Source organism: Hipposideros armiger, unplaced genomic scaffold (assembly GCF_001890085.2).
Source record: "Hipposideros armiger isolate ML-2016 unplaced genomic scaffold, ASM189008v1 scaffold_768, whole genome shotgun sequence".
NCBI lineage: Eukaryota > Metazoa > Chordata > Mammalia > Chiroptera > Hipposideridae > Hipposideros > Hipposideros armiger.
Window position 1 is genome coordinate 638,405 of NW_017732118.1, and position 19,393 is coordinate 657,797.

The 19,393-nt window shown below is 37.0% G+C and overlaps 1 protein-coding gene across 5 annotated transcripts in view; it reads right to left on the reverse strand.

The window, feature by feature from the left end:
* LOC109373985 (dystrophin-like) overlaps window positions 1–19,393 on the reverse strand; it is a 606,466-nt gene that overhangs the window by 506,375 nt on the left and 80,698 nt on the right. For all 5 annotated transcript variants that reach the window (XM_019628250.1, XM_019628248.1, XM_019628247.1 and 2 more), the window contains exon 5: window positions 1,573–1,762. In XM_019628250.1, coding sequence (XP_019483795.1) covers window positions 1,573–1,762 — 190 coding nt within the window. The remainder of the gene's footprint in view (window positions 1–1,572; window positions 1,763–19,393) is intronic.

Here is a 19,393-nt window from a genome sequence, read left to right on the forward strand (position 1 = left end):
TCTCAAGACTAGGAGTTATATAATAATTATCATTTTAGAGCATTGCAGATATAAATATAAAATGTATAGGCAGTAGAAGGATATATCTTTAACTTCAAACAGACTTATTCACTAATTTAAGGGCTATTTTATTAAATTCCTATTATAAAATGATTTTGAGTCAGTAGATTATTCTTTATTTTTAAAGTAATCTGCTAAAAAAATCCACTTACAGTTTTACTCTTTACCATTGCTGATGATATGGGACTCTATAACTTATTAAAATTCTAGGGTGGCTTTATAGGCATTGACAAGATAAAAATTTTATTTATGAAGTATCATAAGTCAAATAAGTTACAGCAATACATTTTCTAACCATTCATCTAAGAGTGACCAAAAAAATTAACTTAGTATTGCTTTTACATTCTCAAGCCATGGAAGATATCTACAAAGATAAAGGCGGGTATTCTTCAAAACAAACTACCTCCAAATGACCAAATTAACTCAACTCACATTGTGGAGAAGCAAGTAGGAAAAGAGGAGAATGATAAGGCAGGAATGATGAATTCCACAAGCTATAAATTGCCACTGTCATCTACTCTATGCACAAGAGCAGCAAAGTATATCAAATACCCTCTCAAAACAGAAAAACAAGGAGAAAAACAAGAAGGGGAGGAGAAAAGGCTTTGCTTATTATGATTTGATTTTGTTATTATTTTTTAACCTAGGGTACATTATCACTTTTTTCATAATTTAAAAAAGTGAAATCAGTCTCCCCAAATTGATCATCTTATTCTAACACTCCAAATTTTATTTGAGATAACAGTCAAGTTTTTATATCAAGCCAGAAAACTCAACTATACATAAGAAAACTCCATGATTGTTGAGGAAAATTATATCAGGCATTGAGAATAAACTTAAGGAGCCTCCTTGAACTGCAAAATATGATTCTCACCAAGACGTCATTAAACAAAACTACCCCAAGCTTCTGTTTTCACTGCTTATGCATATGAGGTTTTATAGCAATAATTTTTATTTCTAGGAAAAACAATTGTCTGAAAATTGTATTATCATTAACTATGACAAATTTAGCCATCTCATTTTTTATTTGCACAGATCACGTTAAGAAGAGAGCTCCAAAATGCCAGGTTAGCATTTCAAAACGTATTCGAAAGTAATGAAGGGAAACTGATTCGGTTAGCAACGCTAAATAAAATAGACAATTCATACAGATGCTTTCCCTGTTAAATATGAAACAAACACTCAAAACTGGCAACTTTTTCAATTGAATAAACCAATCCCTCATTTATGTCTCTGAGCAAAATTTCTCCTTGACCAAAGCTCTGGTTTTATGTGCAAGTTTTCCCTGGTTAAAAACATGTACTATTTAGAAGATTGGGGTATTCAATGAAATAATAAATGGCTTTTCCTTTGCCCTTTGCCTCTCTCCTTCTTGCCCAAATGCTTAACTATATCAGGCCATAGAAAAAAACTTATAGATATCTTTTTGCCCGCACATCAATTACAAGGACAAATGCTGAGAACTGTTGAATTAGATACGCAAGAGTACTAAAGTAGAAATGCTTTACTTACTTGCCATTGTTTCATTAGCTCTCTTACTCCCTTGGAGTCTTCCAGGAGTCTTTGTTTATGGGTGGCATCCTGCAGGACGTTGGCAGTGGTTTCGGCTTCTGTAAGCCAGGCAAGAAACTTCTCCAGGTCCAGGGGGAACTGTTGCAGTAATCGATGAGTTTCTTCCAGAGTAGCCTCTCGCTCACTCACCCTGCAAAGGAACAAATGTCCAGATGTAGTTCTTAAATATCAGAATGTTGTGGCCGGAGAACCCCGTGAAAAGAGCAAGGATAAAGGGACTAAATTATACATACCAACAAAGGGGTGAGTTGTTGCTAAAATTCCTCTTAAAAGTAACAACAGATAGAATAGCATATATACGTGCATATATGTGTGTGTGTGTGTGTATATATATATATATATATATGATGGGGGTGCCAAAAAATGTATACAGTGGACACTTTGGTCAACGTTGCTCAAGCAGTAGTTCACCATAACTAGAACTATCTGGACACTGATGGTAACCACTTTGAGCACCTCTTCTAATTGCAGAAGTCAAACGTGACTTGTATTCATCTTTTGTTATCGGTGTATATTGTGTATTACAATTTTACTACAGTTTTCCTTTCTTAAAATGTGTATACATTTTTTGGCACCCTCTGTATATGTACGTGTGTGTGTGTGTGTGTGTGTGTGTCTATGTGTGCGTGTGTGTGTGTGTGTTGGAGTTTTGAAAGTTCATATATGAACTCTCAAAAAATGTCTTTTTTAACTTTCTAGTCTTTACCAATCAGTTTTGAAAGTTTATTTTAATATACTGCAAAAGTTTAGGCTAATCTTTATAGGTACAATCTTAAAATCCCTACGCCTTGCTTATCTTTGATGTCACCTGAGGCAGGAAACCAGGGTGAGACAGGCATGGAGAAAAGTCAAGGAAATGGAAAGCTAGAACAGAAAGTTGAGTGCTGGAGGAAAAAAGAGAAGGGGATTGGAGGACAAAGGAGAACAAAAAGACTACCAAGTAGTAAAATAACATTTCATAGAAATCACTGTACAAAAATATTATTTAGCATAACACTATTGTGTTCTAATAGTTTTAACTATTGTGTTAGCTTTATAATTCATTACCTGACTGTCATACAATTGAGGATATTTTCCACAAGGAAATTTTATGTGGAATGGAAAAAGTAGAGCCTAAAGACGAGACACATCTGGGTTCGAATTCCAATATCCCTTACCACCTGTGTGACAGGGCAAGTTCCTTAACCCCTCTGATTTCTCAGTTTCTCATCTGCAATATATATTGCTGTGATGAGAAGGAAAATACAACGTGTGTAAAGCCTCATCCCTTATATCGCTACACCTTAGTTACTCAAAAATGTTAGTTCTCTCTACCCACATTCCATTCTCTCATTACCTCTACTGTTTTAGAAGGGGGAAACCAAATTCCCTAATGACCGAAAAGTCTAAAAGCCATTATTCAAATTTCCTGACTCTATATATAATGCATGTTTTGAGGATACACACGTGCCCTCAGCAAACATCTACATAATAATAGCTTGGGAGGGAAAATTGCCTGAGGCGGTAACAGTCCCATCTAAAAAGATTCAGGTAAATTTTGTCTGCAATGAGGAAATTAGTACTCTATTTAAATGCTGAATTTGCCTTCGATCACTACACAAACACTTCCTGGGATTAAACATAAGCTAAAAATGGATTGAAAAAAATTGAACACTTGAATATGATACACACTGCTTAAGATGTGATTGTCAATAATTATGCAAAATTGCAATTTATTTCAGCAGCAACTTTATCATGGGATGTGCAAACCAGGCAATAAACAACTCCTGCCGAGCCAACGGCAGCCCCTGGAAGAGCTGTTTATTCATCATGGGCGAGGTTTTTGCTGAGCATACAGTCTTCTGGTGTTGTTTTGTTCGGCACTCATACTGGATAAGAATCTTCCGTCTGCATGCACTGGTGGAGGGTAGCATAGGTTTATGAGGATGCAGCTATTGGAAGAAGGGAAGCATTGTTCTAAGCTGTTTATAAACTCCTAAATAAACTTTAATATTGCACAGCTGAAAGGTCCCTTGGTGTTCTGGTTGGGCATCAGTTAAACCTCAGGTAGTTCAAGGGCTAGCCTGGACTGCTGGCTCCCTGCTTGTCTAGTTCTCAGGTGAACTATCCATGCAGAGGGAAAGATTCAAATCGTTACTTAGGTATTTGTCTTTGAATTTAGTATGATTTAAAAATTCAGAACTATTGCAACAGCGCTGAGAGTCTTCATGTTACATTCTGGCATGAAATGCACAGGTTGCAACATGGGGAACTGCTGACATTTCACCATTTCTGACTACAAAAGCGGCAGTTTCATCCAGTTCAAGCTAATACTTCTGGTGGCTTGCGCATTAGAAATCGCTAAAGCTTACTCTGTCTCCAGTCCCAAACATAAGATAGAAATAAGCTGTCACATTCCAGAAGGCAAATGCAGGGTTAAACACTGATATATTTTCAAACATACTTCAGTTTCACACAAAATAAAAGGATGATATGAAACTCATGGCAGAGTAAAATAAACTTAGAGAATTAGACACTGGTGTGCATTTCATTATCAGCTTCATCTTCACGATGACCTGCACTTGATACATCTTAGGTCCTCTCCCCTTAAACTTGAAATCCCACTTACCCTCTCCTTTTAGGGAAAGTAACCAGTAAATAACCTTCCAAGGGTGATTTGTAAAATGTGAGGCACATCAATCAGATGAAACGGTTCTACTGAGACAATGAGATTTCTAGTCAAATCCTACCAGCAACTTTGCTGCTTTGTAAATTAGGCCCTGAGGGAAGAACAGTAACTCTTTCAGAGCAGTAAGGCACCATTTTCCTAAACGGTACCCTCATGGTCTGAAACATTGACAACATCAGGCTGAATATTTTCTAATTTGGAAACATGTTACAAAAATTCAATGGCAGCAATGACAGAAAAATCTCTTCAAATGAGCTCCTTCACAGGCCTCTGTGTGGGAATTTTAAGGCTCCATCCTTTCTCCTGCGATCAATCTCTGTACACTGAATTTCTAAATTTTAATTGTGCCAAGTGTGGACTAGACAGTGAGTCAAGGGTACTTGTATGCGATATTTGTGCATTCAAAATAGCTCTGATAGTATCTCACACTTTTGAATTTTCTGTAACCATATGGCTTTAAATGGCGTACATGGTAAATAAAAAATGTAGAAATGATTAGAATCTTAAAGAAGTAAAAAAAATGGATTTAGAACAAAACTGAAGATCTCAAACGTGGATTATTTTGTAAATTCCTCTGTCTAGGTCAGGGGTCAGCAAACTGCGGCTTGCGAGCCACATGCGGCTCTTTGGGTACGTACATGTGGCTCTGAAGTAAAGTTGAAAATGAAAATAAAGTTTTACTTATAAAATTTTTGAAGGATATTATTCACATAATGGTGATTTCATTTGTTTTATGGCTCTTGAATAATTTTTAAATTGTTGTGACGGACGGGATTGCCTCTTCTGTCTCAAAAGTTTGCCGACCCCTGGTCTAGATGATCAAATCATAGATCCTGGAGAAAATCTGGCTGAACTTTAAAAGTAACAATGACCAGATATCAGAAATAGTAAGAATGCTTTACACATATAATCTACTATATTAGTTAACCTTTGTTTTATAACAAATTTTAATGATCAGCTATTCCAGCTTTATTATGCACAAAATCGCTGAGAATTTGATGGAGTCTGGAATGGTATGGAGACTTCAAAAGGTTTTGTTTCTATTTATAAGGGCCCCATATACCATTCTCAGTATGTAAATATGGACAGTGTCCTACAGTGGTTCTCAAAGTACGGCCCATGGACCAGCAGCAACAGCATCATGCGAGAACTTATCTGAAATGCAAATTCTCAAGCCCTACCCTAGACCTACTAAAGCAGAAAGTGTGTGTGCAGTCCAGCAAGCTGTGTTTCAACAAGCCTTCCAGGTAATTCTAATACATGCTAAAGTTTGAGAACCACTGCCGCTGCAGACCAAACATGGAGAACTACTGGATGCTGTGCTAGTCTGCCCAAACCCCTCTTTGGGACTGACATATATTTTGCACTCGTTTCTGGGAAAGTTGCTGGAGGCAGGATGTATCCAATGACTGGTTAATGTGTGAGCTATAAACTGGCTTGGGGGCAGCTGGTTAGCTCAGTTGGTTAGAGCACAGTGCTCATAACGCCAAGGCAGCCAGGTTCGATCCCCACATGGGCTACTGAGCTGCACCCTCCACAACTAGATTGAAGACAATGACTTGACTTGGAGCTGATGGATCCTGGAAAAACACAGTGTTTCCCAATAATAATAATAATAATAATAATAAAGAAGCCTGGCTGCCTTGCTCCAACTCAGGACAACTGTGGAGGGAAAAGCTGGAGGGAGGGGAGGGTTGACGGATGTTACTGTTGCAAATGCTTTGGAGCTCAGCTTCTCCTTCTGCCCTATTCCACTTCCTTCCCCTTCATCCCCTCACAGGTGTGAATCCTGACAGCACTTTCCAATACAATTCCTGCACGTGAATCGCTTCCTCAGAATCTGCCATCTGAGGAACCTGACCTGCTGAATTGTTTGCACTAAATAAAGCTTTAAACTTATTTGCCTAAGATGTGTATGTGGAGAAATATACAACTACGCGCACAGACAGTAGTCTCCAAAGGAGATGGGGGATCCTCACACTTAGCAACTGAGCCTGAAGCGTGACTGCAGCTTTGGTTGCCCTTTAAGGAGATTTAAAGATAACGCCGAGTTGCCTTATCATCAGTTAGAAGCAAGAACCTACTGAAGGTGCCCATCCAGAGACAACCGTATACAGGGAAAGAATCACAGAAGGCACATCTTCAGCATCTCCATCTTCCTTTTAAGGAACCATTATCAATGAGGCGATCAGATAAGCAATACGCTGATCTGTCACTAAACACACACACACACACACACATGCACCCACACATATCATGGTATCTCTGAATAAATCCCTAGGACTCCAGATTTTCTATTAAATTTACTATCACTAATTTCTTATGGATTAACTTAATATATAAAAGCAAATAAAGAAAAGGGAAACTTACTAATTTTCAAGGCAAGGCTGAAAAGCTTAATTAATGAATAGACAATATTTCACTATTAGATTCATGGATGGACAATAATTTATCAGTGAACTGTATTGCAGGAATATATGTGTGTATATATGTATATATATGTGTGTGTGTATACACACATACACACACACACACACTTATTCTCTCATCAGTTCACAAGGTATTCCCAATTTTTTCTACTTACAGTTTGTTTCTGTTTGTCTTTGTATGCTTCCAGTTGGATATTTCATTCCCTCCCAATGGCTTCAACCTCTGCACAGATTATCTTTAAACTTGAACCTCATTCTTATTTCCACATGATTACCAGCACTTCATTCATTGAGTCATCCATGCATCTCTTCCATATGGATTATGCGCCAGAAATAACCACACTGAATTTTTTAGGGAAAAAGGCTCAATCTGACATAGAAGGCTATTTTGCCCAGGTGTTTCTGTAAGCATGACAAATTGAGGACATTCACATAACTAACACTTCCATCCGGGCCCTGCTATTATCATGGAGTAACCACATAAAATACTCGGAATCTTTCCTTCCTGGCTTATTTGCATTTTAACCGTTATCATTTCCTATGATATTTTTAGGGAAAGGATTACAGGATGACCTCCCCCCCCCTTTTGTTTGTTAAATATAGGTCAGACAGAATGAACACCTTAGCAGGACCTGAGCTGCAGACCAAAAGATTTCTAGCAACGTCAAACACCACTCACAGAACCAGAGTTAACTTGAACTTCAAATTCTCTGTAATCGTAACAGTCTCTACTGGTTTGCTAGTAAATAAATTATGTTTTGATTCCTTAAAAAGTAACTTCATAGTGTATTTGCAACGGGCAGCTAGAATTTGATTACCTATGGCTATACAGCAGTTTGTAGAAAGGATACCTTTTAATCTCTAGCAATTGTATTCGTAATTTGCACGAATGAGAAGCATGAATGTAAGCAAAATCCTTTAATAAGGCTTGGACTAGTATCCCATTAGTTTCCTTTCTAGAAACAACTCTAAGACTATGGCTTAATCCATGTTTGGGCAACATCTACCTAGAAATATAACTACAGAAGGGCTGTGGCAATGAGAAGATGTTTCTCCCTTTTCTCTGTGATTCAACTGTGAATTAAGAAATATACTCTGTCCTTGTGATTTAACAATTGACACGGGGTGATTGATGAAGGCTCTATGGTAGAGCACAGAAAATAAAATTTTAAAGCTAGCAGCAACATAGCTCTTTAAATGTTTCAAAACATATTTAGCCTTATTTGCTCATTTCACAAGGTATTCCCAATGTTTTCTACCTACAGTCTGCTTCTGTTTTTCTTTGTATGCCTCCAGTTGAATATTTCATTCCCTCCCAATGGCTTCAAATTCGGTACAGATTATCTTTAAATCTGAACCTCATTCTTATTTCCATATGATTGCCAACATTTCATTCACTGAGTCATCCATGCATCTCTTCCATATGTATTATGTGCCAGGATCTAAGCTTGGTGATGGTGACACAAAATTCAGAAATGTACACCTGAAATCTATGTAACTTTGCTAACAATTGTCACCCCAATAAACTTTAATTAAAAAGAAAAGTCAATGAGACATGGACATGGACTTTGGCATTTAACATAGTCAAGTCTGGGGGAGAAGTCAGATAGGTAAACATTTAACTACAGTTACAATGTGATTAGGGCTATAATTTATCTAGATTTCCTTCTGGTAGCTCGAATGTAACGTGCATTGCACTGTATTCATGAACTTGGATTTCAACTTGCCTAATAAGTGATCAATCTATTTTTAAACATTTTTTTGGGTTTTCCTATCAAAGGAAGTGGAGAATATCTAACTGGGCTTTATCTCAAAACACAGTGATAGATGCTCATTAAAATTTTGCCTAATTGAATTGATTTTCATAAAAATAAGAAACCTTTTAGCTATAATGTACGGGTTATCATTGGTTTCATTTTGCTCCTGGCGAGATTGCATCTGAGAGAATCATAATGACTTTCTCAAGGTTGCTCACAAGTAACTGGCAGAATTGGAATTACTGCCCAAATCTTGTGTCCTAGAAAAGTTTTCGTAACTCCAAAAATAGATATTAGTGTACACTCCTTTTTGACATATTCATTGGAGTAAAAGGAAGAAAAGGGAAGGGAAGCTTATGCCACTGAATCTTGGCCTTCATTTTGGAGCACAAATTTATCTATTTGTTCCTTCACCATAAACAGGGTTACTGAAACACATAAAAACCTACACACAAGCAAAAACACACAGGCAAAGATACTGTCCCACCCTAACTATAGCAGAAAGATTTAGCTGGTGTTAGCTTCAAAACAAAAAAAATTCCATTTGCAACACACACTTGATGGTTTGCTATTCACCAATATATAAATGAACGAGGTTTTCATTCCATCTTCTGAGGTCTGGTACTAAATTACTGACTCTCCACCGTTAATTGGAAACCACGACCTAAATGTTCCCAAGTACTGCTGATGAGTTCTCAGAAAACTCATTCCCATCTCTCGTCACCCCAGACAACACAGGATGACTTTTTAACATGTGCAGCAGCAATACATTTGCACGATGAAAAGATTAGTCCTCTGAAGATAAACCACAGCTTTGAAGGTATCTGTTTAAACTTCCTTCAATGTTACAGACATTTTAGTAAAAAAAAAAAAACATGATCACTTAGACTTTACCTTTAGATAGTAAGAGAGTATAGGCATTATCAGTCATGTAAGGAATTTAAAAATACACATTCCATTTCTTTCATTGTTTTCTACTCTAAAATCATTTGCAAAATTTAGATTTGCACCATCTATCATTAGGGAAACAACCATAATTATATATGTTGGGACAAATTCTAAAAAGAAAATATTAGGAGACAGCAGTACAAAAATATACTTTCTATTTATGCTTTGCATTACTCATTTCATTTGATTTGTGTCTCTGTCATATATCACTGAGAAAAATTAGTTGATAAAAGAAATGTACAAAATATTACAAACAGGGGAAGTATTCAAGATATATATTTTTTCTTTTCTTGGATTTTAACAAAGAGATTAACATTCTTTAAGGTACGTATTTGGGAAAGTTTAAAAATAATGTTGGGAGTAACTGGGTACATTTGGTTTGGTTCATATACAGAGACTCAAAATATAATTCTGGATATTCACAGAACTGCAAAAAAATCTTTAGAAAAAATACCGTGACACTACCTTCCAGAAAAATACAAACTTAGGTTGGGGTTAGGCTTATAGTTGAACACAATTTCTACTCTAAATAAATCTCAATGATTTGCATAATGTGAATCTTTAAGTTGGTTTTGGTCACTGTAGTGTTAAACTCTTTAAAACATATATTTCCTAATGTTTATAAGCTAGATTGAGTACGTTTCTTCTCTTCTAAAAGGTTATATGAAAATTAGCATAGAAACCAATTAAAAGACGGGCCGAGGATCATGTCTTGAAAGCCTCATAAGACTGTGCAAACAAATATGCATTCCCATTCTCAATGACTTAGAGAAAAGCAAAACTGTATAGAGTGTTACATGTTGATACATAATATTCAGAGGACAGCAAGGCAGGTTGGTTCAGTTCTCTAAGTTCGAAAGGCAAACACATGGCAGATTCCTTTAAAAGGAAAGAAGTGGCTGAAAACATTATCATCAATATATGATATGAACTTACAGTAGAGGTCTACCAATGGAATTTAGAAATATGAACAATTTCATAATTCCTGATGTGACTTTTACTACCCAACTCCTCATTCAGCATTCTCTTGTGGTTAATAATACACTGTTGAGATATTTTAAATTCAACATCCATTGTTACAGTATCTTGCACTAGCACAATGCTCCTAGTTTTCAAACTCTTCCACATATAGCTCCTCCTTTGATACTTTAAATAACTTGACAAGATTAATGGCAAGTTATCATTATCATCGACATTTTATAGATGAGAAACTTGACTTTCAGAGAGGCTGGGTGAGTTTCCAAAATAAGTGACAAAACTCGCAACACCAAGTCTAGTCCACTCTAAGACATAACTTCTAAGGCAGACTTGCCAATATCCCTGTGAGGCAAATATAATAGATATTAACATAATACTATTCTCAAAAGCTCTTTGTTTCCCATGATTATTACATGAATTACGGTTATGGTGTGTATTTGAGTGAAGACAAAGGTTATTATTTCTTTGCTTAACATCTTCAGCCGCCCTCAAAGAGATCTATTAGAACGAATGCTGCACTTTAGACTTGAGGTAGGCTTAAGGATTTTATTCAAAAAGAGTGTATTATAGGTAGTAATATTTTTATTCTTATAAAGTTATAGAAAATTACACTTCATATGATTGTGGCCTTTTCATCATGGTAACTTAAAAAATGTTATCATCACGATACAGAGATTATCTGGAAATCTGTATCTTTGGAGAAATGTTTTACATTAAATGTATCTAACATGAAAATCAAACACTTCACATGTTTCTTTCCTAGAAATTTTACAGTAAAATAAATACCTTTTTTATGACCAAGCAACAAATTCCTTTTTCTAAGTGAGTACGTCTTGGTAGATTCAAAAGGAATTGCTCCTACAATTTTGAACCTCTTTTAATGATTTACAGAACTTGTCAATTAGATTTGATTTACAAGATTTGTAGGATTACAAATAGCTTGAGCAAATTAAAACTGATGATCAAAATAAAGATTTCAAGTTTCTTGCTTTCTTACTTTTAATTACTAGGGGGAGAAACTGCATTTAAAAGAACCAGATACTTTGAAATGCACTGATGGCCTTTTATAGAGTCAATTCAAATTTATGAAGAATAGTCATAAATGAAGGATTTATTTTTTTCAATGAAAACTTTCATGACATAAAGGAATGAATCGAGGGCTGCATGTGCTTTCAAGATGCCTCTTACTTATGAATGCTCCACTTACAAAACATTTCTATATTCTTCTTCATTTGTCATCATCATCATCATTCATCATCATCAAACTTATTGTAAATTCCTTGAGGGCAAGGATTCATACCACAGTTCCTGGTATTTAATAGACATTCAATAAATTCAATTAAAATCAATAAACCTACTGTGAACCAGGCATAGGTTTCAAAAACTGATGGCTGCTAGATGGGAAGGGGGATGGGGATAAGGGAGAAGGTGAGGGGATTAGACTATAAGATTGCCACGGGGATACGAAAGACTGGGGAATATAATCAATAATGTAAAGATTTTGTAGGGTATCAGATGGCACTTGGCTTTTAAGGGAGACCACTTCGTGGACGGTGTAGGTGCCTGACCACTGCACTGTACACCTAAAGCTGAAGCTGAATAATAATGAATGTCAACTATAATCTCATATATATATATATATATATATATATATAAACATGGGATATAGAGTACAGCGTAGGGAATAGAGTCAATGGAATTGTAACAGCTATATACGATGTCAGAGAGGTAGTAGATTGGGGGAGTGGGGTTATCACTTTGTGAGGGGTGTAAATGTCTATTACATTGTTTTCTACACCTGAAACTAATTAAAAAAACTGAGAAGGTCACAGTCCCTTGTATTAAAAAAAACCTTACAAATCAGAATTACTTCTTGATGTGAATTTATTGGATAATTATTTATATTTGTATAGAACATTAAAGTTTATACATTGTTTTCACATATATTATTTCAGTTGAACCTCACAATAATTTGTAGTTATCATCTGTTTGTTACAGAAAATTGATTATATCATAGATTATTACTCCATTATCAATAAGATGTTTAAAAATGAGAATGAGCAATTCTGTGACCACAATTGGTTTTGCTTTGTAGATGTGTAGATATTGAATCATTGGGGCTGGTATCTTTCATCAAGCTTTGTACTAGCAGTGAAAGTGAAATGGTGAACTATTTCACTGGGCAATACACTGCATTTACTTGTCTATGACTGAGTTTCTGTTACTCTTATATGAAAACCTATTCTTTAAAATTTTTAAAAAGCATTCCTGCAAAGAAAGTTAACTCGATGTATTTATATAACTTGATGCACAAATCCTTAATTTAGGACTACTTTTAGCGTTGTTAAACCAGAGGGCGTAACAAACAATTACTTCTGTCAAAATTAATTCACTCTTTTGGCAAATTATTTGATTGCCTATAAATGTGAACTTGATCCAGAGAGGTCATGTACTGAAAAGGCCTTAGAAGTCATCCTGTGTAGCCATGCATTTGGCTCTGTCACCCAATGTACTCCTATCCTCCCTGCTTTGCATCACCCATAAATTTGAATGAGCATCTTCTCTGTAGCTCCACTCACATTCTGTCAAAAGCATCCAGTGTGTCAGGGGAGAGAACAGAACCTTGTGACATGGCACCAGAGATCTTCCTTCACCACTTGACAGTGATCTATTCATCAACATCCTTTGTGGAAAAGCATGAAATGGTTTCTAAACTGTCCAATTGACCTTGCATCTAGCTGGTCTTTCTCCAACATATCCACAAAAATATAATGAAAGACCTTGTCAAATGCCCTGATGAAATGCAAATAGACTGCTGCATTTTCTTTCCAGTTTAAAATTTCTCCAATATAGAAAATTATTTTTGCCTTAAACATGTAGATAATATAGGTTTTTTTCCCTGCACACCTGTGTTCATTTTTACTAAATTACCTGGTTATTCTCTTCAAGAAATGGGCTCATATTACCTTTCTAGCCTCTCTCTAAGTAGCATTCATCGTTTTCAATGTCTGGGGGAGGTACAATATCGCCTGTGATGTGTATATGGAATTGAACTGTATTTGTCAACATCTAGTTAGAAGGGATGTCATCATCACATTTTTGAAGGGACCATGCCATTCAACAAGGTGATGGAATAGATGCAGTGATAACCACAGCATTTTAAAAGACTTTGCTATACAATCTAGCAGATCTCAAATGGTTCCTCATTTCAATTCAGCCTTGAAAAAAAAAAGGCAACTGTATCACCAAGTAATAGGTTAGGTTCTCACAGAATACTGTCATTTCACTAATCCACAGATCAGTTCTTGTCTGGAAAAATATTTAACTGAATTTTAAGGACCACATGACAGAGACTTTCTGGGAATTGAGGGAGAATGTTTAACAAATACAGTGAGTGAAGAGTACCACTGGCATTTCATGGGGAGGGGCTGGAGATGGTAGACTTAGCTCACAACGAAAAACTGTCCCAAGTTCCAAGCACTTTTGAATGTTCCACTGGACACTCATATAGGGAGAAATCCTGTTTATAAACACCTGAACCTAGAACTTAACTCAGTTTTACATATAAAAACAAAATCCTTTTGTCAAAGTTTTTAATACACATTGAAATTTTCAGAAATGCAACTAGCTGCCATGAAAATCCAAGGAAAATTTTACTTTGTGTTATTTTGTCAAGATTTGTTCAACATTTTGGAAAAACTGGTGTCATTCTGCATTTGTTGATATTACATTCATAGTATAACCATCTCAAAGCTTCACTTGTGTTCTAGTTTGATCCTGACTGAAAAATTGCATACTGCAATACATATTATTGTATTATAAATGACTCTTAATTCTCTTTTTAATGAAAGTCAGGGCATGATTTTAATAAAACTGCCTATAGGTAGGGTATATTATCTACACATTTTGGTTTATGATAGTAAAGAAGGTGTTACAAAGTACCGGGGGGGCGCCAAAAAATTGTACACAAGCGGACACTTTGGTCAACGTTGCTCAAGCAGTAGCTCGCCGTCATCAGAAGTGTCTGGATGCTGATGGTAACCACTTCGAGCACCTCTTGTAATTGCAGAAATCAAATGTGACTTGTATTCATTGTTTGTTATCGGTATATATTGAATATTACAATTTTAATACATTTTTTTCCTTTCTTAAAATGCGTATACATTTTTTTTGGCACCCTCTGTATTTGTTATAAGAAAAGAAAGGGGGCAGCACTGGATCTGCGAAGGTTGAAACCCACTGATATAGAGCTACAGGGACATTTCAAAATGAAGGATATTATACTGAAAATAAATAGAATTTTAAGGAGCAAATGAGGATATTTTCCCTCTGTGCATCCAATCCCCGATCCTTATAGCGCCATAGAGAACTAAATCGCCTTTTAAAAATTGCTCTCTTTTACAGCCAGCTGTGACTACTGGTGAACCAGAGGTCTATTTCATATATGAACCTGAATTAAAAACAGCCAGCCCTTTAGTCAGTTTAGAGTCTACATTCTTGATTACATTTGACACAATAATCATCATCATATCTTAAGACTTAAATCAGCCTGACAGTGCTCAACTCAGGGCTGCTTCTCCCAATTAGTTGAAAATTGCAACCCTGCTCATCTTCTAGGGAATAAGTTTACATTTACAATTTTGCTGTGGTGAAAGGCAGCGGACATGATGGAAGGAACACATCAACTTCCTAACATACACAATAATATTTTATTTTAAGTTCACTTAACTCTGGTAAACCTGTTTTTATAGCAATGAGAAAGTGCAAGTTTTTTTGTTATTGTAATTTTTTTAAATAACAAAGCTTAAGATAGTGAGAGTTTGGACTAGAAAGAGGATGTGAGGACATACTGTGAATATTTTTGCAAATTCTTTTCCAATAGAGCTTTCAGAAAGGACAATCATTTATGTAAAAGATACATTAAAAGTAATTTGCAATTAATGGATAGGTACATATTATTTGAAAACGAAAAGTGAATAGATTAGCAGGAGCCTGAGGAATACATTTCCAGTAAGATGCTGAGACGAGAACACTGTGTTCGTGTGACACAAGGGTCATTCTACGTAGCTGGTTCAAAGTCATTTCTGTCTATATTTCTAGGGGGAAACATAATCAAGGACATTTTTGCGCATTTTATTTCCTCAGTTACGATATCCCTATCAAAGCTGTTTGCATACACTATGGAAACAAATGAGCAACAGCAAGGTAGTCCCGCTTCATGGCAGCATTCCAGATGGCTGTGCTCAGAGAACAGTGCCCTATGGGCCATTTTCTAAGTGTGTAACAGCACAGGGTCGGAAGAAAGAAATAGACACATGAGACAAAGAGGAGTCCAGAGAAGTAGGAGGGAGCTGAGATTCAAGGTATTTCATAGCCACTAGAGATGGACAAATATGTGGACAGGAATGGGTATATAAGACCTGACAAAGTGCAAGAGCTCATGGGAAGCAAGTGCCCAAAATAATGGAGGCTGAGGTGGAGATAAAACTGAATATGGGGCGGGCCGGCCGAGTGGCACGATGGTTAAGAGCTGGCTTGGGATGCCAGAGGGCCCTGGTTCGGATCCCACATATGAGGGCCAGTGACACTGCCCCACAGCTAAGATGCTGAACAACAGCTTAACCTGGAGCTGGGCTGCCGTGAATCGCCGGCGACGGCGTAGGCTGCAGTCCCTGTGGCAGTGGGTTGCCATGGGCTACTGTATGTAGCCAGCAGCCAGCGTGAGCGGCCAGCAGCTGCAGTGAGCAGCCGTCCAGAAGCCGGCGACTGATCTGCCTCGCCCGGGAAGAGCGCAATGATGTTGCCAACTTGGGCCAGTGAAGCAACGTCCTCCACAACTAGACTGAAGAACAAAAGGACAGCAACTTGTCTGTTCCCCTTCCCCCACTTCCCCAGCACTGTTCCCACCCCCCCAATTCCCCAATAAAAATCTTAAAAAAACAAACAAACAAAAAAAACAAAAAACAAACAAACAAAAAAAACTGAATATGGAGGGAGGCCAAGTTGGGGACAGGAGCACAGGAGAAGCAATAGAAATAACAAAGAAGACAGGAGGTACAGCAGGGGCAGTGTTTCTTTGAATTTCATCTTTCCCAAGCATCCCGATTCACCCAAAGTTGAACATTTCTTCCAAGGCCCCATGTGATGAATATCCTTAATTTATGAGTATACCCCAAAAAGAAATACTTATTTTTTTATGGCAGTTATATTTATGTAGGGTTTAGGATGGATTTTTTTAAAGTCTGCTTTCCTGATGTAAGTTTCAATCATTTTGTAGTCAAGACTGTGGAAACACATGCATATTCATCTACTATATGTAACATAATTTAAATTAATTTTGCTTCAAATTTTCATGATATGCATTATTGAAGAAAAATATAATATTAATGCTTCCCAACAAATGAATGTCTTTCCCATCTAGAATTAGTCAAAAATCTGAGTATTATAAGCAACATTTCCATAGCCTCTGTTCTCCTTTAGAAAACAAAGTTCACATTTTCAATTGTCAGGGTAATTACATCTTTGAAGAGTTTGTTTTTGACCTTTAGAAAAGCAAAGAAATCCTCATGTAAGATAACATTCTTTGAACTTATGTAGAAAAAGTACACATTCACATTTAAAAAAAACTTCACTGTCTATTACTATGAGTATCATGAAGTTAATACACACAGCAAAGTTTGGCAAAAATAATCGGAAATGAGTTTTAGTCCACATATTTAATTTTACTCTCTCTCATATTACCTAAGAGTGTTTTTTCCATATTCTAGCACATATGAATCATAAGAAAACTGAACTAGAAATCCTTTGAGTGACTACTTTTTTTTTTTTAATTGGGTAACAGTGTGTTTTTTCCAGGACCCATCAGCTTCAAGTCCAGTCATTGTCCTTTCAATCTAGTTGTGGAGGGTGCAGCTCAGCTCCAAGTCCAGTCACCATTTCCAATCTAGTTGTTGGGGGGTGCAGTCCACCATCCCATGCAGGAATCGAACTGGCAACCTTATTGTTAAGAGCACACGCTGTAACCAACTGAGCCATCCGGCCGCCCAACTACTATTTATTTGAAATGATGGCTACCAAGTCATAAATCATCTGGCTTATTCTTGGGTTGGCATGATTTCTTTAAAAAATGCTATTTAGATGTTGCCATTTAAATAAGACTCTTAACGATTAACCAACTGATTTGCTTCAGTTGGTGCCAGGATATATGCTAGTGACAACAATGATAATGACACAAACACTCAAGTAAATCACTGAAAATCTCACTCAAGTAGATCACTGAACAATTTGGTCACCCCTAAGAAGGCTCACCTAAGTGCAGCTATGAATTACTTTTTGCTAGTTGCAGAAAGGGACTCAAATGATTTTTTTATCCAATCCTTATTTTGCTCTGTGAGTCCTGTGACTGCAGAGAAATCAAGTTTACCACATCAAAAGCAGTGGAAGGGGAGAGGCCAGTTTACAGGCTAACTGCAGTACATTTCATTTGGAAATAGCCTTGAAGGTCACCTCTGAAAACTTAATTGACATGGGATGAGGCAGCGCATCTAGGGAAGATGAATGCCATTCAGAATGACTATGCTTCTGAGTTTGATCTATCTGTTCACTTCTTGGCGTAAATCAAATCGTTGAATTTACTTTCAGAAATGGTACAGTGAGTACTTAGGAAATCACTGGCTCCCGAAGCAACTTCTAAAGTTGAGCTCAGCTCTTCCACTTCCCCGCTGTAATGACAGAAAATATGGTCGTAGTTTATTGCTACTCCCCATCTCTCTGGGAGACCACCGTGCGTGTCACTCATGTACTTTCCTTCCTCAGTAAATGGTGTCAGTAGGAAAAAAAATGATTTGTGGAGACAGTGTCTTTTTTTCTTTTTGCATTTCTTATTTACAACACTTGTACCATTATATAACCACATTCCAGGACTAAGTTCAATAATTAGTTTATTGTTAAGTAGTTTGAGTTTTTGGATGAAAAAAATAGCATTCTCTATAGGTAAAGTATTAGTTCATCATATAAAGTGTAAACATTGAGCACTTTTGATAGGCAAATGTATTTTATAAAGACGTCTATCCACCTGCTTGTCATTTGATGAGAGAGAGTGGAACTCGGCCTGAGCAAAGCTACCCTACCCTACCAATTAAGGTCTTGTCAAGAAGGAGTCCGGGGGTGACTGGGTAGCTCAGTTGGTTAGAGCGTCGTGCTGACAGCACCAAGGTTGCCGGTTCAATCCCTGCACGGGCCACTGTGGGCTGCGCCCTCCCTGAAAGAGTCAACTATGCCATCGTAGCATGAAAGCAACGTGTAACCAATGACCATGGCTGTTCCCCAATAAAGTTAAAAAAAAAAGGAGTCTGAAGCCACTGGCTTGCAAAGGAGTCTGCAAAATCCTGCTAGAACTTTGAGCTTCAGCCCTGGTTCTGCAGAAAGCTCTATTGAAGAGGCCTGGCCTCTCTTCAGAGTTGGCCCGGTCTACTCATCAGGAATGGATGCCAAGTGACATGGGCTGGCCAGTTGGCCACTCCACATGGGAAGTATATGGAGACTGATTCACACACACACCAAGTGCTTGGCTGGGCTTCTAGAATTGTCTACCTGCCAGTATAAATTTTTTTGTCACTAGCAGCAACCTAACAATTAGGCCAAATGTAATCATTAACAAGTTGTAGATTATATGTCTAGTGTGGGAAAAAAACTATAAGAGTCAGTCCCACGCTATTAAAATGTTGATGAGGACAGAGTATCAAAGGAGGGTAATGGAGTTTGTTTCAGGGGGAAAAAAAAGAAACTTATTAGCAGATCCCAGCAATTGTAATAGGTTCTATTGTTTATTGTTATCTTCTAAAATAGAGACTTCTTTTACTAAAAGTATCCTAAATTACTCCTGCGATTTCTAAATGATTTCCCCTCTATTCTCACTGTGGAAAGTCTCAGGAAAACAAAGATTCAGTATGCGTCAAATATTCTGTGCCAGGGAATCAATC